At 37.5% G+C, this 22,642-nt stretch overlaps 1 protein-coding gene across 1 annotated transcript; it reads left to right on the top strand.

Moving 5' to 3' along the window:
* Positions 1-9,333: 9,333 nt before the first annotated feature.
* Positions 9,334-22,185, top strand: LOC131935076 (uncharacterized). The gene is made up of 26 exons (XM_059291366.1): positions 9,334-9,470; positions 11,321-11,476; positions 11,769-11,894; positions 12,094-12,243; positions 12,461-12,761; positions 13,862-14,015; positions 14,191-14,301; positions 14,457-14,554; positions 14,742-14,853; positions 15,138-15,334; positions 15,441-15,632; positions 16,007-16,240; positions 16,368-16,503; positions 16,650-16,815; positions 17,301-17,416; positions 17,706-17,791; positions 18,011-18,177; positions 18,409-18,634; positions 18,797-18,868; positions 19,083-19,166; positions 19,254-19,420; positions 19,957-20,165; positions 20,484-20,624; positions 20,778-20,870; positions 20,959-21,117; positions 21,289-22,185. Exons 1-26 carry the CDS (start codon positions 9,380-9,382, stop codon positions 21,430-21,432), a joined length of 3,888 nt encoding a protein of 1,295 aa, XP_059147349.1. The 5' UTR covers positions 9,334-9,379; the 3' UTR covers positions 21,433-22,185.
* Positions 22,186-22,642: the final 457 nt, after the last annotated feature.

Genomic DNA, 22,642 nt, shown 5'->3' with positions numbered 1-22,642 from the left:
TTCCATTATTTTTTTTTATTCTTGTTTGTACTTTTTAATTATCCAAGAACGATAATCAGTAGTATAGTAGAGTATTGGATTTATTATGATTAACCAGCTGTGGATTCAAAAGGGTTGAAGCAGTAGAGTTCATTAACATTGAAAGCATACAGGAGGACCGTGGTTAGCAGCCAAACTTAGAAATGATGGGAAAAGAAAGAATTAAATCTCCTATATATAGCTAGACATTTGACACATCCTTGTGATGTTAGAACTGGTTCTCCCCCTTGTGCTAAAGATGGATTCCACCTAATACAAAACTTGTTTGTCTACTCCTGGATTTGTATTTGACATCAATAATTTTTCCCTTGTATTTGGCGGTACGGAACATTACCCCCTCCCAGTTAGGGTTAGGCTTAAACCAATGTCTAGTTTTGGTTTTGTGTTTTAGGCTGAGGTGGATGCTTAGGTTTTGGTTTTTTTCTTAAGATTAGGATTAAGGTAATATATAGGTATAGATCTAGAATTCTAGTAATAGGATTCTAACTTGAGGGAGGGGGGGGGGGGGTAATGTCCTGTAGCCATATTTGGCATCCATTATTGGTTATATATTGTATTTGGCATACAGTATCAATTACACAATGTATGTGAAATCATGTTGTATCCATTACACAATGTATTTGGCATCCAGTATTGATTACACATTGAGTTGAACAAGATCAAGCGTTGACCAGTAGTTAACAGTCTAATTTGTTTAAAACACGTCTTGGAAATCTAGATCCCAGGCTAAAAAATCAAAATTGTGCAAAAAAAATTGATACTGGTGCCTAGGTTTATCAGAAAGTTATCATTATACATAAACATATTTCTATTCGTTTGGATGGGTAGTGTTTTTTTTTTCTATTTCAACCATGACTTCTCTCAGGTATTTGATGTGTGAATAGGGGGGGTTATCAGAGCTTTTAATTATTTTAAAGTATATATTTTCTATTTCTTCCTTAGGAGAGAGCAATGGTCGTGCTCCGGGGGTTAGTGGACGGGGAGTTCCCTGAGAGATACAATGATTTTTCAACTATGTACTTTTTGTGGTGTATCACAAAATTTGAGACGTAGAGGGCAACTACTCTACCAAATTAATTCTGATTTCTAATTACTGAGTTACGCCCCTCTTCAAAGTTACGTTTTCAAATTCTGGATTCTAAGAAAGTAGGGAAAAAAACATAGGCCCAAGATAATTTAGATAATAAAAGAAACTTCCTTTGGTAAAAAATTATGGGGGCTCATAAAATCTTTACAGGCACCAATGCTATTACTAAAAAATATACATTTGTTTTATTTATTTTTTATTCTTAGTGCATTTAAACTCAAACACTTCATACTATTACGTTTTTTTTAAAAAAATATTTTCTGTTTGAAACTACTCCAACTCAGGGGCGTAGCGAGGGGGGGGGGGGTGGACCGCACCGGGTGACACTAGTTAGAGGGTGACACTAAGGCAAAAATGAGAAAAATGATAATTCCACTTAATTAAGTGATTAATTCGAGTACGTGTTAAATAGTCTTTTAAGAGGTGCAAATCGAAAGTTTGAGGGGGTGGGGTGGCGCAAATCGAATATTTGTCCCCGGGAAGGGTCGCTACGCCTCTGGGGTGACACCATTAAGTGCCGCACCGGGTGACACCCGGCCTCGCTACGCCACTGCTCCAATTTCAAGGAAAAGTGTTTCTTTCAGACTTTTTTCTTTGGGGGGGGGGGGAAGGGGGGGGGGCACTTGAAATTTTTGGAGGCAGGGCGGAGTAAATTTTCCATGGGTGGGGCCGAGATTGGTAAAGTATTTTATTTTCTATATAGATTTTATTTCTTGGGGGGGGGGGGGGGCGCCCCCACCCCGAAGAGATGCATGGAAGAAACTGACAGGGAACGTGAGAGTAAAAAACGATAACCTATAAATATGAACGGAAAATCCCATTGCATGGAAATGTTTGTACACTGGCGCTACCATGTCATGGACTCAAAACATTTGAGCGTGTCTGTCGTAAAATACTTCGGTCAAACTTCCTCTTTTAAATGTTTTAAAATCAAGGACTTCTAATTCGATTAAAACATGCAATGCTTTGTGTTTTGCACCCACCTCAACACCTGCCCATACGTTTTTATTTTTGTTACCCAACCATGCACTTTCGTAATGTCATGAATGGCGTGTTTCTCACATCACGTGAATGAACCAATGAAAATAATGATGCAAGTATTCTATTTTAAGAACTGGGTTACAAGGAGTTCCTCCTCCCTTTTTACTACGACAGCAACGTGTAGCGTGCTTTGTTTTTTTTTACAGATTACCAAGGTACGCTACTCCTGCGTCTCAGGTTAATCTCAGAATAATACAAATTTAAAACTGTAATACATCTGTATACCTGTAATAGATCTGTGAACCTATAATAGATCTGTACTCATTGCTCAGCAGACACAAGTTTGTACCGTGAGTATTATTTATATTTCATGTGTACATACAATAGAACATTAAGCTTCGGTGTATTTTCATATGTGAAACGTTAACGTACAAATCAGTTTAAGAGATACCTATGTAGCATATATACAGAGTTTCTTTCTAAGAGATACCTATGTAGCATATATACAGTTTCTTTCAAACACCCCATCGGGGGGGGGGGAGGGTCTGCTCCCCAGGAGCACGTATATCATCCCCCACCCCCGGACGAATTAGAAAAACATGTGTATATAGAAAACATATAATACAAACTGTGTGTGCACCCCTACCTCCGGAAATTTTTAAGTGTGCCCATTAGAAAGTTTCATCCCCTCCCTGCCACACCCCCCCCCCCCCCGTATAAAAATGTACGTAAGTAACCCTGAGTGAAAGAGTATCATATCGCACTGGTCGCTAGATGTACCAGTTACACCACTACTTGAATGTGTTGACTAAAGAATGTTATCACCTTAAATACTTTCGTTGGCGGCTGTCTTAAGATTTCAATTTTTTTTTTTAATTGTTCATCGTAGAGGAGGGCAATGGGTGAGGATTTAGTTTTTAAAAACGCCCTCCCCCCCATACACACACCAAGGTCAAACCGGATGTTATTCTCATTTAAGGACGCGTATGATGACATATTTAATGCACACACCTGTCATAGGCTGTTGGAGTTAAGCAGCCACGATAAAAGCTGATGCAGCTGTTAAATCTCCAGGTGATAATGATATGTTAATGAGTAGCTAATCGACTAAAGTCTGTATTTTCTGTGGGACTTGAATTAATTTGCCTGTAATTAGCTGAGAGCTTATGTAAACGTTTTGACAATTTGAAACCGTTACTCTATATTGGCATATGTTGAAGAGTAGGCTGAGTGAATATGCAAGCACAGGGGAGAGGGGAGGGACAGTCTACGTTGGAAGCTGACATCTGTAGCCATGATGCTGTTGTCAAGGAAACAGCTCATCATTGAGGGCCAACAAAATACTCACCAAATGTCGGCTACAGGGCGTGCACACGGCTAAATTAACAATATAAAATGGTAGGCCAACCAAGTGATAATTGGATGGCCAAACAAGTGATAGTTGGAAGGCCAACCTAGCAGAGGCGTAGCTAGGGGAGGGCGGGTGGGGCAGCCGCCCCGGGCGCCGACCCTAATGAGGTGCCAAACTGGGCAAAATAATAATTAAAAACTTAATTCTGAGCATTTACTGAATGATACACGGTTGAATTTAAGAAAATAGACTACTGCTTTGCTTTCCTGACTGACATAACTGTTTTCAGTTTTGTTACATCACAATGTGGTTCAAATTTGATAGTTCGCCCCGGGCGCCAGAATGAGTCGCTACGCCCCTGCAACCTAGTAATGATTGGAAGGCCAACCAAATGATAATTGGGAGGCTAAACGAGGGATACTTGCCTTTAGACGCCTGTTAGATTGAGCAGATTGACCTTGACCCAACCTTGAATAATTGCTGCGAGCGCCCGTATGAATAGGTCTATCACTGTTGTTGTAAAATCTACTTTGCCAATGAACTTTCGATAAAAACTTATCTATAAAAAAGTCAAGATATTGTAAACATTGTAAAGTGGTTGAGATAACTACCAAGATGTAAGGAAAGCGTCGTACAGGTGACAAACCGTTCTTAGAATATAACTTATCTAATGCTTTGAAAAAAAAGGTACTCCAGATCGAGGCTATCAATAAAATTTGACCACTTTTGTTGATTTCAGGTTCAAAAAACCTCTCCGTACTTAAATACATACGTTTCCATTTATCTCCCTTTGTACCGTTTATCTCCCCTGACTAGAATAATTGTTGAGACTATTAATTTAATCCTAAAAATCTATTTGGGTTGAGGTGGTGTCCCATCGTTTCCAGCTGCTATGGTCAGTATGGTGAACCCATAGGATTGAACTCAGCACCAAATAACCTGTACATTACAGTATACTAATATCAACCCCAAAAAATCCAACTTTAAAAACAAGCCCATTAAATCATGGACAACCTAGAAGAAATCAATGACCATCTTACTTTATGCAGATTTTCCCCCAACTCCCTTTCCATACACGCCATTACAAACGTCGCATTTCTTTATCCCTAACCTCGCCCATGAAAAACATCATCATTAACGTCAGAAATCTCTTCACCCCCCCCCCCCCCCTCCCACCTTTAAAAAAAAAAGAAATGACGTCAGAGGCGTAGCGACCCTTCCCGGCGCCCGGGGACATACTTTCAATTTGGCGCCCCCTTGGGAGCAAATTTTCGATTTGCACCCCCCCCCCTCGAACTTTTCATTTGCACCCCCCCCCTCGAACTTTTCATTTGCACCCCCCCCCCCCCCTCAAACTTTCAATTTGGCGCCCCCCTAAGGTCGGCGCCCGGGGACATGTCCCCCCCCCCCGCCCCCCCCCCCCCCCTCGCTACGCTACTGAATGACGTCATTTATGACCACCTTCACGTACTACGACATTCTACTAGATCTACTACTCTAGCGATAGCCTATTTATACCATGAAGCGGGGAGGGTGAAAGAGCAACCGGAAATAAACTGAACTTTAACCCACGTGTTATCAGCCACCTCGAGTCTCGTCGTTTCTTTCTGTTATAAAGTTTATTGTTTCGTAAACATCTCAGGTCGAGTTTTATAGCGCAGGTTGGTTGTTTATTTCAATTAATAGGACTGGATCATTTTAATTATTTATGTTTTTAATTATTGTAGTGATATTTTATTGCGTACTTTTCAAATATCAATGTACATGTATTATTAAAATTGTAAACCGATAGTTGTATACAAACTTTAAAATAAAATGTAGGATATTTTTGTGGATTACTCTGTGTGTGATTTCAAATGTGAATACGGTAAGATGAGAAGCATGCTTAATAATACACATCTACTTAGGCCTACTAGTGCCCTAAGCGTGTGGGGGGGGGGGGGGGGGCAATAAATGACATGCACTCTAGAACGTTGTGGACGGGAGGAGGATTGAAGAGAATAAATGGTGGCAGTTTTGACAAAAATACTTAATAGCAAGTGGATAAGCTACGAGTATCAAATCAAAGAAATTAAAACAATAACAGCTTTTTCCGATTTTCTATGCTAAACAATGACTGTCATTAAGTCATTAAGTGGGGTTAATAAGTCTTACATTGAGATAAGAGTGGCGTGGTCGGGCAGGAGTGCGCATCAATAAGAGGCGTAGCTATGAGAGGGCGGGTGGAGCGGCCGCCCTGGGCGCCGAACCTAAGGGCACCAAAAGGGTAGGGGGGGGGAAGCTAATTCTGAGCAGCATCACTGAATAACATAGTGGAAGTTAAGCAAATAGTCTGGTACTTGGTTTTACGGACTTATTTAACTTTTGTCCACAATATGTTGTGACACTGAAAATAAAAGTGTTAGCCTAAGGGTCAGTCACTAGTTGAAAGCGTCCCATATATTCCAGCCAGAGGATGTGTTTACCACGATGGTCAACCATATGTCAGAGTACCAAAACGGCCTCCATATCATTCCCTTTATTAATTTCCTGGAAATTTTAAACAGTCGATAACTCTACTCACAATGTAATCGTGGCTACCTTTCAGCACTGTAACACATTGTTAAAAATCGAAACTCTACTTACAATTAATGTAGCCGTGACTACATTTCAACAGTGTTACATTATAACTTTGTTGAAAATTAGCAACAACACGTTTAGAATCTTTGTTAAGCAGTGACAGACAAGTTGTCTTTTGAGCCGTCTTGGTTTACAACAAAAATATTTTAAAATATTCTTTTGTGACTTTGTATACAGCATAATGAAGTCCCTTTAAAATGAGTTATCACTCTTAGCATCTGGTGCGCAATCATTTCAATAAAAGTTTCTTTGATCAAACGCTTTTCTTATGTTAGGTAAATGTCAATCAACTACCAACAGTTGCCGATGTACATCAAATGGGTTTTTTATTTCTTGTCAGCTGTAGGATGACTGGTCTCTCATATTAATTTTTTTTCGTTGTAAGCAATCAGACATCATCACTAGTCAAGTAAACCATACCCCCACTAACCTAGAATCTACAAACGGTAATCCCTGAAAGTAAGCCGGCAGCTAACACTACACGGAAATACCCTCATAATACTCATACATGCCCCGCCAATTACAAAACTCGAATTAAGTTTTTAAATGAAATATTGAGCTTGTAGCGTACACTTTTTTTTTGTAGTCCTACTTTATTTTGTTTACAAAATGCCCATTCCACAAGAGTGGCGCCTGTCTGTTTATAGGTCATTCTTTGCACGTGACTGTCTCGGGTGACGTCAACTGTCGCACTCAGGACTCAGAGAAATCGATGGCTCGCCCGCCGCTCGTTTGGGCACGAGTGTAGAAAACGAGGGCAAGAGAGCATCTTTCTCGATGTCTCGTGGACTGAATAAATTTAATAAAACCTAACATTTTTTTAACGTTTTCTTAGCGTTAGTAAAACGTTATCTTAATACTCGATTTAGCTACATCAAAATTAAATATTTACACACAAAACAACGTCATCTGTATAGCGGTGAGTTGTGTGTTATTATCTGTGTTGTAGGCCTAGTGTGGTGTGCTTGTTTTTAACGTTGAGTTTTCTCTTGCGTTTGTCCCAGCTGAACGAAGATTTGGTTTAGAGAGTAGAGGACTCAACAGGCGGCCTGTTGTATCTGTGTAGTGATGTGTAGTATGTAGAACTACAAGCGAACAGCGTGTTGTCTGCTCGAGTGTGGCCGTGGGCTGTGGGAAACATGCATTTTAATTTAAAATTAATCCTGTGTCCTTGCTATGCCGATTAGACATCACATAGTATTCTCTATTTAGTCTATTACAGATGTCTGGCATTCGACTCTTCAGAAATTAGATGTTAGGTTGGTATTGGGTAGAGAGTAGGGTTTGGATTAACGTTATGATATTATTATTAAATTAGTATTTATTAGCCAGTCACATTTGTACTTAGTTAATTGCCAGTAATTTAAAACTTCTTTAAGAAGATTAAGTAATTATGGCATTACCAATGAAGTCACTAGGTCGGGTGTCACCCGGTGCGGTAACTGAGGGTGTCACCCCACCCCCTTCCATCAGTTTTGCATTTTCGGTTTGGTGTCACCCTTCTTTCCTTAGTATTTTGCTATCTTAATTGGATAAAACATTGTTTTGACGGTACATCTTACAATTTTTCGTCAAGGAGTTACCCGGTGCGGAACGTACCTCCCTCCCCCACCTTGTAACGCCACTGGGATTACCGGACGCTGGTATAACACCTACCCCCCCACCTCGTTATATTGAAGGAGATATCCTCCAACACAATTACATGTCCACATGTTATGCGCCATATGACGCGTTGATTCCGACTTTCGTCTTTTTCTTTCTGGATTTGCCTCTTGTAGCCTTTGTCCACCCGAAACTACATGTAGTCTATATGCTTGGCAGCTTTTGGAGTTTTCTCTCTGAGATTGGTTGCTACCCCCAGCTATCGACCTTCATCTGCCTGGGGTCCGTTCTCGGGGCTTTTGGGGTTAGGGGGTTGTCCATATATGACGTCACTCTCCAAGACGGGAGGGGTTGGGTTCGAAATTTTGTGACAATGGAAAAGGGAGAGGCTCAGAAAATGTGACGTCACATTTTTGCATTTAGAAAAAGTAATGTTACGTATTTAACTTCACCTGTTATTTCGCATTTTAAAAATGTTTTTTAAAAATTGTGATAAAAATTGAATAATATACTTTTGTTGACCTAGCTCTGTCAAAATTTTAGAAAGAAATCGATGTTTTAAAAAACGAATTTTTTTTAGTAACGTTGGGAATGGGTGGTAAAAATTGTCAAAAAAGTTTGACGTCATTTAAAGATGACCCCTTAGGGATGATAGCAACCGACCCCCCCCCCCCCCCCCCCCCCAAGCACACTCACACACCCAAACAGCAGATTTTTAAAAAATGGCACTTTTTGTAAGCTAACAAAAAGTGCTTACACCCACCATTAGATTCTGCTGGAGTCAGTGCTGGAAGATTCAGAACCCACCATTGTCATCACTAGCCCAGATCTGTCACCAAAACTTGATACATATCCTTGTAAGATGATAGAACAGTATCATAACAATATTGCTGGGGTGGGGGGGGGGGGCAACTCTTCAGCAACTTCTTTTCAGTTGTAAGAAAAGATAACATTTATTTTTCTTTACTGTTACATGTTTTGTAAAATGGTTGGTTAAAGTACATGAACTTTTATAATCTTGCTGAAATTTCAAACTTCAGAATTGGATTAATTAAAAACATTATCTCTGTGAGGGTGTCAGGATCTCAAAGAATGCACAACCAACACGATTGAGGCTAGGTATCACAGTATCACCTAGTCCCACATCAACCTGTTTGCTTTCACTCCAACTTTCAACTGCCCCCCCCCCCCCCCCCCCGCATAAATTCCCACACACAACCTTTCTCTCGCTCACAACACAGCCACTGTCACCCGACCAGTCGCTTCACTTGTACCCTCGTTCACTCCGTACAACAACATACACGTCAACACACCCGGCCTCGCGTCTCACTACATGATACATACACACATGCAGTGATCCGCTCCATGTATTCACCTTTCATGCACATTACATCACCACAATCTCCTATTGAGTTTTGAAAGCAGGGCCTACATTATCTTCCCCATGATCTAGCCAAACAGGTTCTGGTGCTTGAAAAAGGCTGGCAGTCATCATTGGATGCAGAAAACTTTGTGTAATATCTAATAACTGTCCTTATTAGCCCCAGACAACCTATTGTTGCAACTAATTTATATTTTTATTTATTTTTAATCTTACAGTTTGTGCATCACAAGGTTTTAAGGACAAGAACTCAAATTCTGAGAACATTTAAAGTTTTGTAATTTTTTTGACTTGTAAAAGTAACCTGAACAAAAACAAAATGGAGTATGAAAAGGCTGGTCTCCTACAGGAACAGTTTGTGAAGCAAGCCTTGTTGACTCCAGATGCTGTGGCTGTTGTTAGCCCAGAAGGTGGGTTTCATGTTTAGATGTTGTTGGCACAGAAGGTGGGTTTCATGTTTAGCTGTTGTTAGCCCAGAAGGTGGGTTTCATGTTTAGATGTTGTTAGCACAGAAGGTGGGTTTCATGTTTAGATGTTGTTAGCCCAGAAGGTGGGTTTCATTTTTAGCTGTTGTTGGTACAGAAGGTGGGTTTCATTTTTAGCTGTTGTTAGGCCAGAAGGTGGGTTTCATGTTTAGCTGTTGTTAGCACAGAAGGTGGGTTTCATTTTTAGCTGTTGTTGGCAGAGAAGGTGGGTTTCATTTTTAGCTGTTGTTGGCAGAGAAGGTGGGTTTCATTTTAGCTGTTGTTGGCAGAGAAGGTGGGTTTAATTTTTAGCTGTTGTTGGCAGAGAAGGTGGGTTTCATTTTTAGCTGTTGTTGGCACAGAAGGTTGGTTTCATTTTTAGCTGTTGTTAGGCCAGAAGGTGGGTTTCATGTTTAGCTGTTGTTAGCACAGAAGGTGGGTTTCATTTTTAGCTGTTGTTAGCACAGAAGGTGGGTTTCATTTTTAGCTGTTGTTGGCACAGAAGGTTGGTTTCATTTTTAGCTGTTGTTAGGCCAGAAGGTTGGTTTCATGTTTAGCTGTTGTTAGCACAGAAGGTGGGTTTCATGTTTAGCTGTTGTTAGCCCAGAAGGTGGGTTTCATGTTTAGCTGTTGTTGGCAGAGAAGGTGGGTTTCATTTTTAGCTGTTGTTGGCAGAGAAGGTGGGTTTCATTTTTAGCTGTTGTTGGCAGAGAAGGTGGGTTTCATTTTTAGCTGTTGTTGGCAGAGAAGGTGGGTTTCATTTTTAGCTGTTGTTGGCACAGAAGGTTGGTTTCATTTTTAGCTGTTGTTAGGCCAGAAGGTGGGTTTCATGTTTAGCTGTTGTTAGCACAGAAGGTGGGATTCATTTTTAGCTGTTGTTAGCACAGAAGGTGGGTTTCATTTTTAGCTGTTGTTGGCACAGAAGGTTGGTTTCATTTTTAGCTGTTGTTAGGCCAGAAGGTTGGTTTCATGTTTAGCTGTTGTTAGCACAGAAGGTGGGTTTCATGTTTAGCTGTTGTTAGCACAGAAGGTGGGTTTCATGTTTAGCTGTTGTTAGCACAGAAGGTGGGTTTCATGTTTAGCTGTTGTTAGCACAGAAGGTGGGTTTCATGTTTAGCTGTTGTTAGCACAGAAGGTGGGTTTCATGTTTAGCTGTTGTTAGCACAGAAGGTGGGTTTCATGTTTAGCTGTTGTTAGCACAGAAGGTGGGTATCATGTTTAGCTGTTGTGAGCCCAGTTGGGTTTCATGTTTAGCTGTTGTTAGCACAGAAGGTGGGTTTCATGTTTAGCTGTTGTTAGCACAGAAGGTGGGTTTCATGTTTAGCTGTTGTTAGCACAGAAGGTGGGTTTCATGTTTAGCTGTTGCTAGGCCAGAAGGTGGGTTTCATGTTTAGCTGTTCTTAGCACAGAAGGTGGGTTTCATGTTTAGCTGTTGCTAGGCCAGAAGGTGGGTTTCATTACCTCTATTCACAGTGTAGTTTTACACCTAGAAAATATTTAGGTTCCCCAAGGGTGTGTATAATTATGGTTGAATGTGTAGCTATAGATCACATATGATATCAATGTGTGTCCACAGAGGATTTGATACCACAAGGGTGTGTATAATTGTAGTTGAATGTGTAGCTGTAGATGACATATCATGATATCAACGTGTATCCACAGTGGATTTGACTGGTGGTTGAATGTGTAGCTATAGATCACATATCATGATATCAGTGTGTGTCCACAGAGGATTTGACTGGTGGTTGAATGTGTAGCTGTAGATCACATATCATGATATCAATGTGTGTCCACAGAGGATTTGACTGTAAGTTTTGGCCAGCTGCAGACATGGACAGACATCCTGGCTGTCAAACTACAAACTCTGGGCGTTCAGGCGGAGACTTCTGTGGGGATTTATCTGGAGAAAAGTGTCGACTTTGTGTCTGCCTATATTGCCATTCTCAAAGCAGGTAGGACATATTTCCAACCACACGCCACACAATGTTACAGTATATTTCTAGTATTTATTTTAAGCAATTTAGTTAAAAATTTTAAGTAACATGTTGAATCTACATCGACTTTAAAAAAAATGCTCTGTAATTATTCTTTTCAAGATACATGTTTATAAAAAGTTCAACTTGTAAACATTTTTTAGATCATGTATTATCCACGCATAGGTTTTGTGAGATCATATGAAAATGTATCTAACTTGTGAAACTAAAAGTACATTCATGGTAAAATGTATGATTTATCTCCCTTTAGGTGCTGGTTATCTCCCTCTTGACACCTCTTACCCAACTCCCATGCTGGAGTCAGTGCTGGAAGATTCCAAACCCACCATTGTCATCACTAGCCCAGATCTGGCACCAAAACTTGATACATATCCTTGTAAGTTGATAGAACTCTATCATAACAATATTGCTGGAGGGGGGGGGGGGGGAACTTCAGCAACTTCTTTTCAGTCATAAGAAAAAAATTACATTTATTTTGTTTTTCTGGAACTTTTATAATATTTCTGAAATTTCAAACTTCAGAACTAGTTAAGTTAAAAATACATTATCTCCTACATTTCTTTCCCTCGATCTAGCCAAACAGGTTCTGGTGCTTGAAAAAGGCTGGCAGTCATCATTTGATGCAGAAAACAAGGACAAACAGGCAACTCTACAAGACCCCAAGACTCATCTTGACAGTTTGGCCTACACTGTCTATTCATCAGGCACAACTGGCAAGCCTAAAGGTATATTTTTTGTTCTAATAATTGTTAATGATATGGATTAAAAAACACAGTTTGATTATAATTACTGCATGTAATTGATTGAGTGAATATTTTGTTGTTTTAAATCTGAACCTGTTAAATACCTTAACTGTTGACGATGGTTGGGGATTTAGAAGCAATTTATTTAAAATTGATCTTTATTTTTATGTTTTTTTAATTTAAAAATCCATTTCTCTAGGTATCACTTGCCCACAGCGAGGTGCTGTGTATTCCTACCATCATCGACACACTTACTTCCCTTACTCCGAGGGAGATCGTGAAGCTTGCAACATTTTCTTTGTGTGGGAGATGTTGAGGCCCCTGATGAAAGGGGTCCCCTTGTACATCATCAGCAACCACGTGGTGTACGACCCACCCTTCCTGTGCGACTTCCTGGCTAAACACAGCATCACCCGCATGCTCTTCACCCCCAGCCTGTTGGAGACTGTGGTCAACACTATCTCGCCTGAAACACTCAAAGAAAGCTTCAAAACTGTCCGGTAAGTATACATCACGTAATGCTTTCATTTTTCTGTTGCTGCTATATCTCTTATCATCCACCAAAAGATGTGAATTTTCACATTTAGTTGTTGTGCCAAGTTGGAAATTTATTACATTACAGGGGAGGTAATTCTTAAAGGTTAATAACTCTTCCAAAACCTAATTCTTCCACTTGTGATCTAATGCACAGACAGAAATTAAGCTGTGTTGATTGGGGTTTCAAATAGTCAATGTTGTTATGGATTGTATTGTCCATGTAATTGTGGTTCATGTGGGCAGTAATGAATGGATTGTTGTCCATGTGATTGTGGGTCATGTGTTCAGTGTGATTAAGGATTGTGTTGTCCATGTGATTGATGCTCATGATTTCTTTATTATTGTTGTCTCAATTATTGTAGCTCATTATGTAGGCCTAAGCAGGAGTGTATAGAAGATGACTGTATTGAACTTCCACCAGTTTAGGCCTACTGGTCTGAAAGTGTTATCAGAAAATGTCTTAACATTATTACCATCACCTTTCTGACACCTGGTCCACTTTCTCACTGATCTCTCTCTCTGGCCTATCTGTGAAGATAAATCTTGAGTGAGAACAAGTATCTGATAACCTTAGACATCTTATATCAAAAAGCACATATAATTATAAAGGTTGCTTCAACAAAAATGGATTAATAAATGTCTTTGGTGCTCACATACTGCATACTGACAGTGTAATCAGTCAATAGTTTGGATCAAGTGTAGTTTTATTGCAGATAATTGTCCTGGCCTATATAATTCTCTTGCCATTACAAGAAAATCCTCAGATTAACCTGATAATCCTTAATAAAGAAATCTTCTTACTAATCTTGTGATTTTGCTTTGGTTTTGCAAGTTACTTATTGTTTGATAGACTCAGTTAATTCATTACTTCACTGGCTTATCCCCCTTGTGGAAGGTACCATGTAATTTGTTTAATTCAATAAAAACCAAATGTACATTACATTATAGTTACATAACATCAAACAAGTTAACCATGTTGTAGAGATCATCTGAGTAATTTAAAAAAAAAAATAGTTAGGAACAGTGTGTAAATGTATCAAATAATTTCCTTTTGTTTATCCAGCCAGATTTGGTTTTGTGGGGAAGTGGTGACAACTTCGCTGTTGGATCGCTGCATGACTTACATGCCCTGGGTGCGCTACATAAATCTGTACAGTATATCCGAGTGTCACGATGTAGCTTGTGAGGACTTGAGCCAGTACTACAGAGAGTTTAAGGTACCAGCTCTCATCTTTACATTCATTCATCTAATTCATTCATCTAATTCATTCATCTAATTCATTCATCCAATTCATTCATCATAAACAAACATAGTAAAGGTAATGAAAAATTTAAATCAGAGCATTGGAAAAACCAAATGTTAAATTTAAATAAACAATTCACTTACTTTAGGAATCTTTAATGGCCCGTAAATTTTGCCCCGTGGGTCACATAATGGAAGGGGCAGAGATCACTATACTGAATAAAGAGGGCAAAGTTCAACCAGTAGGAATGTCAGGGGAGGTAAGTTTAAAAAAAAATTGTGGTTCAATTTTAAAGTTAAAAATTAAAAAATCAGTTGCCTCAAAATCACTAATAAGTAAAGCTGTTGATTGTTTGTTATATTAAACATGTGAATATAAATGTATTTAAATATGATAAAAAATGTGCTTTACCAGATCTATGTAAGTGGTCCAGCCTTAGCTAGAGGATACCTCAATAGACCAGAGGTTCAGAAACAAAGATTCATCACCATGGAGGTGGATGGACAACCAAAGTGAGTGGGGGATGAAACATTTTAGAGTGGTCAAATTGTTTGAGATTTTGAGTTTGGGCCACTTGGGCATCTATAATTATTTGTCATACATTTCCCCATATTTAACTTTAATGCCTAAACAATGGATGCTAGTAGCTTACATTAAAAAAAGTAATTGAAGTTCATTAGAAATAAATGTTTTTTGCAGACGCTTGTATCGGACTGGAGACTGGGGTTACATGTTGTCTGGGGGTAGCTTGGAGATCTGTGGCCGTGTGGATTCCATGGTCAAGATACGAGGATACTCCATTGAAGTTCAGGTAACTGTTAAATGTTTACTTCTCAGTTTATATTCCATTGAAGTTCAGGTAACTTTTAAATGTTTACTTCTCAGTTTATATTCCATTGAAGTTCAGGTAACTTTTAAATGTTTACTTCTCAGTTTATATTCCATTGAAGTTCAGGTAACTTTTTAATGTTTACTTCTCAGTTTATATTCCATTGAAGTTCAGGTAACTTTTAAATGTTGCCTTCTCAGTTTTAATCAGCAAAATCCTATGTAGATTATTCAGATGAAAAACTCTGCACACAATTTTTTGACCAGGCTGTTGAGTCATGTCTCCTGTCCCTGCCAATGGTGAAGGCCTGTGTTGTGCTGGTGCGAGGGGATGAAGGCGATGACAAATTTCTTGTGGCTTATATTGTCTGTGAGAGGGAGACCACAAAAAAAGAGGTCAGGGCTGAACTTAAGAAGAGACTGCCCTTCTACATGATACCATCATACGTGTTATTCCTTCAAAGGTTTGTGGGAAAAAACTTGATAAAACCTGTACCCTGCTAATAATTTTACTATTTTCTCATTGCATATCTAAGTTCAAGGTATGTAAGAGTTCTGACCTACTTTCAGTATACCTGTAGTGGCAGCAACAGGAAAGTTGGATAAATCAGCATTACCAGATTTTAACTCCCAGCAAATAGAGGGAATCAGTGCAGAGGGGAGACCATCCACAGTCACTGAGGTGGCGCTGGCAGAAATCTGGATAGAAGTCCTGCAGCTGAAAGAGGTGGACATTCAGGAAAGCTTTTTTGACCTGGGTGGGTGAGTGCACATACAAGTTTTCTCATGCAGCTTTAACGTAGGCATAATATCAAATGTACTGTCTTACTTTAAATGCTAAAGCTAAAAAATCTGCATTTAACTATTGTGTTTATGTGCCAATAATTGCTGTATTTTTTAAAAATAATCTAAATGAGGAAATATCAAACTTTTTAAAATTTATATAAAAATTTAAGAACAATTATTTTTAAAAAATCAACCTTTTGAAATCAAAATATAATTTGGTACATTAAAATTGATTGAATGCCTTCAATGAAAAGTTGGTTTTATCCCTGTAGATTTAATGGATCTATTTGATGTGTCAACAAAGTCAAACTTTTGTTACCCAGTGTAAAAAGCTATACATTTTGTTTCAGACATTCTCTTATGGCCACAGAACTTCTACAGAGAGCAAAGAAAAAGTTTAATGTAAACCTGGCAGTGCGTGATCTCTTCCTGTATCCAACAGTTGCCAGTTTGTCTAAGCTGATTGATGGTCGTATGGCCAGCAGCAATGGAGATGATGCACGTTCAAACACAAATGGTGATCTTTCTGAGCCCACCATAGATTTGAATGCTGAAGTTATTCGCCATGATCAAGGTGTATCAAAGTAAATATTGCTGCTATCTCTTCTAAATTGCTCTAAATTTATTTATTCCTATTATTTACCAATATCCCTTTCAAAAGTTTACTTTAAAATGTAATTATCTTTGATTCTATTTTCAACCTAATTTCAGCCTGGATATGCAGCTGCGTGCCTTCTGGCGTACGTTCCAACATGGCCACCACTTTAATCATGGGAGAGTTCTGTTAACTGGTGCTACTGGGTTCTTAGGGTCTTTTATACTAAGAGAGCTTCTTTTGCATACTAAGGTGAGATTTATTGTATCAGCTAAGACAATTCTAATATATATTCTTTACTACCTAGTACGTATATAATGTGGGGACGATTGTTGGAGTAAAAAACAAAAGCTGACTTCACAGAATTTTTATTTGGTGAATATATTATTTGTTTTCAGCTTCGAGTCTACTGTTTGGTTCGTGAGCTGCCACAAAGATCTGCGCTGGACAGAATTCAGACAACACTGAGGAAGTATGGGATACTTTCCAGTGATAAATCAACAGAGACTGATGACCAGGCTCTCATTGAAGAAGCTTTGAACCAAAGAGCTGTTGCTCTTAGGGGTAAGGCTGTTTTATTTTTACTTTTACAAAATTTGCTTTCATTAAACTCTTAAAATCCAATTAAAGTAACTCATAAGATGTTTAGTAAGAATTTGTTAAATATTGTATTATATCCACACAGTTTGATTTACAAATGAAAGAAAAGATCCTGTTTATTTGCAATTATAAATGTTATAGAATCAATTTTCTCTATAAAAATGTAAGCGTATGTTCTAAGGTAAGCAAGTTTAAAGCTTTAACCTGCTACCTGTCATTTCTTAGGTAATGTTTCCCTGTTACCTGTCATTTCTTAGGTAATGTTTCCCTGTTACCTGCCATTTCTTAGGTAATGTTTCCCTGTTACCTGTCATTTCTTAGGTAATGTTTCCCTGTTACCTGTCATTTCTTAGGTAATGTTTCCCTGTTACCTGTCATTTCTTAGGTAATGTTTCCCTGTTACCTGTCATTTCTTAGGTAATGTTTCCCTGTTACCTGTCATTTCTTAGGTAATGTTTCCCTGTTGCGTCTTGGTCTGAGTGAAGAAGACTATACATACTTATGCACTGACATTGATTTTGTCATTCACTCTGCTGCATCTGTAAATCTGGCATATCCTTACAGTGTAAGTATGAATACAGATGTGTTAATTAACTGTCCCACCCCTTATTTTTATCAATTTAAAAAAAATATTTTTGTTGGGGTTATTGGACTTTAATGTTGTGTTAAACATTAATAGGGTTAAACAAACATCTAAAACACTGCTTTAAAAACTAATTTTAATAGTTTGAAATTTTTCTGGAATATAGATCTAACATACGATTTGATTACACAGGAAATTGCTTATTTATTTTAAAATTTTAAATTACTAATTAATATTTTTCTGATATTTAAAACTAATTAAAATTTTCCAGGCACTACATGGACCTAACGTCATGGGCACAGCTAATGTAATACAGTTTGCCTCAACTGGGAAGGTTAAAGCTTTACATTATGTTAGGTATATCATTGTCTAATAATATAAACACCATACAACATTACATTATTCATATCTGTTTAAAATGTCTATTGTTGAATTAAATTCGTGCAAAAATACCAATGGTGAAAATTTTAACATTTGCTTTTTAAACTTGAATGAGATGAAACTCCAGCAATTAAAAACCCATATGGATAAGAAGTTACAAATTAACAGCAAAATAAATGACTTGTCTCCCCATAGCACCAATGGAGTTTTCCCCCATGGCATGGTAAGGTGTAAGGAAGATGCAGACATCTCAAAGTTCTCTGACAAGTTAACTGATGGCTACTCCCAGTCCAAATGGGTTGCTGAGCAGCTGGTAGCAAGAGCTAGAGACAGAGGACTCCCTGTTACTATTTATAGACCAGGTTAAAATTTTCTTCATTAACTATTTTAAACTTATGTGATGCCAATCTCTGAACTACATAGTACACTCATCATACTCATTATCAAGTATGCAAGCAACAATTGTTTCAAAATCCAAATGTATCAAATCTAATTTTATTTTTTAATGTAAATGGGTTTTTTTTTTTAGTATCTTTTTTACTGGTGCTCCTGACATGCAATTGTTCCCTTTCTGATATTAAAATTTTTTTCAGGTAATTTGTCTGGAGATTCCAAAAAAGCTTACTGGAACCCTCAAGATTTCACACTTCTGCTACTTCAGGCTTGTGCCAAAACTGGTCTGGCACCAAATTTGGACTGGAGTATGGAGATGACACCCGTAGATTTTGCTGCCAGTGTTATTGTAAAACTGACTCAATACCCAGACTGTGCCCTGGGCAAAACTTTGCATCTGGTCAATGATAAGCCAATGAAATCCAAGTAAGGAATCTGTGCTTAATAAACTGCTGTTATTATACATACTTTATCACAATTTAATCATACTTAATTTCTATTACTATGATCTTTTTATAGTTGACTATTTTGCAGTTACTCTCACTTTATTAAAGTTTAAATTGACTTTACATTGTTTTCACTTTTCAGACAAGTATTTCAGTGGATGAACAGTCATGGCTTCCCACTGCAGTTGTTAGATTTTGATGAATGGAAAGTCAGGTAACTCCTACTATACTGCCCACTTTTGAAACAAACAATAATATTTTTAAAATAACTCCCAATGAAAATAAGTTATTTTTTTAAACTAATACACTATTAATGCTTACAATGATAATACAAACATTATACTAAAATGTGTCTCTGAAGATTTCCTTGGATTTTAATATTATTTAAATATTTAATAGAAATTAACAACTAACTTCCTTCTACTCAGAGTAATCCAAGAGTTAGCCTCTACCAATGGTTCAAGTACTCCAAGTGTTGAAGCCATGGAGCCTGTTTTAGAGTCCTACATTGGGTAAGGTTGCAAAGATTTGACGTAACTTATTTTCTTCTGTCGTGGTGAATTCCCATGCCATGTTATGATGACTTTTGTCTCTCTCAGGGATGCTCACTTCCTGCCCAACCTGAGCACATACAATAATGAAACTCTTCACAAGGTTCTCACAGAGTTGGGGATGTTGTACCCCTACACTGATGTTAGACTGTTACGGACATACTTCACAGAGCTCTCTAGCAGGAATGTCATTGGTCGAAGGAAAAGTGCTAACTGTAGGTGTTTTTTATTTAGCATAAAAATGATGTAGACTTTTATTTACAACAGAAACAAAATCTGCAGATTAATTTACAGTGCTTTTGATTATCAAAGAGGAAATATATGTTTAGTTTTGTGTTAATCATAAACAAGAGAAAAATGTTTTACTTGCACACTAGATTTATATAGGCCTACTGTTAATTAAATGTAATTAGTTTGTCAGGTAGAACATAAAAATATTCCAGTGATATCATTATGGGATATTCTAATAGTTTGCAAACTTTCTTTTTCATTTCACTTAGCCAACAAACAACTTATTTATCTCCACCCATGACAGTCTGGCTCCCTTCCATCAAAAGTTATCTCCCATCACATAGTTAGCCTCCCCTTTCCTTGTGGATTAAACTCTAGCTCTTGTCAACTGGTGTTACTATCTGCCTTTTTAAGGATGTGCCACATCAACCCCCACTTCCTTTTTAGTATTTCATTCTCTGCAGCCTGCATGCCTCCTGTAGGTTTTCTTTGATTACAACATGTACCCATTGCTCCCCAGCTGTCCACCCTTTAGCAGACAGAATAGCTTTAGTCACTGGGGCATCAAGTGGAATAGGCCAGGCCACGGCTACAGCTTTAGCTGCTGCTGGGGCTAAGGTGATTCTAGTTGCAAGACGAGACCAAGCCTTGCAGGATATTGTAAAAACTATCAAAGATGATGGAGGAGAAGCTGTAGCTTTTAAAGCTGATGTTACTGATAGGACGCAGGTTAGAAGCTTTTGAACAACATTTCAATGTAGTTCTGAGATAAATTCCATCAGATACAGCAGTGGTTGATATTAACAAGAAATAGTTCATACGAAGCTAATGATTTGCAACTATGTTTTTAAGTATGAATACAAAATTAAACTAAAAATTAGCAGTAAAAAATTTAAAGAAATATTGCACAGATCCAGATATTTTTTTAAATTGTGGAGAGATGTAAAAGTGTAAATACAATAGATACAATTTTTGTATTAAATATTTTTTTTTATGTCATTAAAGAAATAGAAACTAAAACTTAGTCGCTGTATATGTTTACTGTAGGTAAAATCTGTTGTAAAGCAAGCCGAGTCATCCGTAGGACCTATAGATATTCTAGTCAACAATGCTGGGGTCATGTACTACACCATGATGAAAAACCTGCATGAGGAGGAGTGGGAAAGGCAGATTGATGTCAACTGCAAGGTAAAGTAAGCATTGCTAACATCTTGTGATTTTTGGCATATAAATTTAAAAAAACTTTGAAAATCTTTCAGTAACCGTCACTGAAGAATTTGACAAAGTTGGGAAATCTTTCAGTAATTCTCACTGAAGAACCCAATTTATTTCCATTCTTAGGGTGTGACTAACTGTATAGGTGCAGTGCTAGAAGGGATGCTGAAGAGAGGGAAAGGTCACATTGTCAATATTTCCTCAGATGCTGGGAGAAAGGTATGGCAATATTTATTTAAAGTAAAAAACTATTGATTCTCCTTAAAAATCTGGATAACTTTTTGCATCTTTGTTTTTTTTTGCTCAGGGTTTCCCAGGTTTAGCTGTGTATTCAGGAACCAAGTTTTTTGTGGAAGGTATGTCCCAAGCTTTAAGACATGAGATGTCAGGACTGGGTGTTAAAGTTACATGTATCCAACCTGGTGACGTCAGAACACCTATAGGAGCTAATGCAACTGATACAGAGGTTTGTGCTACACTTTTTCACTTAAAATGCTTTTGTTTTGTGCCATATTTATGTCTTTTCACTAATCATTTATTTATCATAATTTAAGAGTGTTTTTAAAAACTACTTAAAGTTAAAGATCTTTCTTTTACTGTACTGGGTCAATAAAGAATTTGTTTCTGAACCTTCCAGGCTGTTTCTAAATATGATGGCAGTGCTAAAGTCCAAATCCTAGAACCTAGCGATGTCGCAAGAGCTATTGTTTACGCTGTTTCCCAACCCAAACATGTGGCAATCAATGAGATACTAGTGGAGCCCAGAGAAGCACCGATCTAATATTTTCATTAATAAATGCACCATGATTCAGATTTTCAGTTAAAATAAAGTACTTTATGTATTAGTAAGTAATGAAGTGATTTCACGATACCTGAACATTTCAAACTTGTTGAAACTTTAACTTTTGTTGTTTATTTGGAATAAGATGACTAGTCAAGATAAAAATTATACATACATATAGTTCTTCTACTAGATCTATGTATTTTATCATGATTTTGCTGTTAAAAAAATCAATTTTTAATTTCATTGTATTTATTTTTAACTGACTGTAATAAAAAAAACAATTGACGAGCTCTTGTTCTTAAGACTTTGTTGAATGAACCTACAGTATTGGTAAATCTTCCTATTTAAATCTATCCTGATGTATTTTAATGCTGATGGTTGTGATTGCATTATCTAATATTGTAATTTTAAAATGTTACTTCTGTAGAATTCTTTCATGAACAAATTTTACAGTGCTGATTTTATGTTGCGGCTTGCAAGAAATACAATATTTAAAAAACAAAGTTATAACATGCATTTTGATTTTTTTTTTACTTATTGTTGCAATAGGATCACTCACTAACAGAGGGGGATAACTGTATATTATATTTTCTTCCATTGTTCTTGAGATTTAGATATGACATTTTGTTTAGAACTGTGTAATTTCATTATTGTAATTCACATACAAAAGAACTTTTTAAAATTATACAGTGTAGCTTTTTGACATAATGTGCCAATAGAATATATTGAAACTGAATAAATTTAGAAAAAAGCTACACAAAATATTGAGTCGACTTTTTTGTTCTTAGCTGTGATCTATATTACTATGTACTTCTAAATTTCAAGATTGTTATATGTTTATATTTTTATGCGAAACAACACTTTTATCTTAAATACTGTAATTTTCACAACAATTTAAAAACTAAGTAATAAAGTTGCAGATTGAAATGTTTAATTTAAAAGGCTACATTATAAAGCTTAATTTTCTTTAACAATATATCTGGGTTTTTTCTGCTGTCCCCATCTAACGAGTTTTCTCCCCTAGTTGGATTGCTGTCCCCATCTAACGAGTTTTCTCTCCTAGTTGGATTGCTGTCCCCCATCTGACGAGTTTTCTCCACTAATTGCATTGCATCCCAATGTTTAATGTATGGTAGACAGGGGTGACCCAATAGAGAAATCTGATGCAGTTGTAAAGAACTGTACGAGTGTTGAAAAGGTTAACGTC

The sequence above is a fragment of the Physella acuta genome, unplaced genomic scaffold (genome assembly GCF_028476545.2).
Source record: "Physella acuta isolate Inbredline_101_S28 unplaced genomic scaffold, ASM2847654v3 ptg000131l, whole genome shotgun sequence".
Taxonomy (NCBI): Eukaryota; Metazoa; Mollusca; class Gastropoda; family Physidae; genus Physella; species Physella acuta.
Note: the sequence above shows the minus strand (reverse complement) of the source record. Positions and strands in the feature narration are given on the sequence as shown.

What these genes read in the sequence shown, in the direction of transcription:
- LOC131935076 (XM_059291366.1), top strand. Translation starts at nt 9,380, where the DNA reads ATGGAGTATGAAAAGGCTGGTCTCCTACAGGAACAGTTTGTGAAGCAA. An exon ending in TACGTGTTATTCCTTCAAAG is followed by an intron (nt 15,335 to 15,440) that starts GTTTGTGGGAAA and finishes ACCTACTTTCAG; the next exon opens with TATACCTGTAGTGGCAGCAA. An exon ending in AAGAGCTGTTGCTCTTAGGG is followed by an intron (nt 16,816 to 17,300) that starts GTAAGGCTGTTT and finishes GTCATTTCTTAG; the next exon opens with GTAATGTTTCCCTGTTGCGT.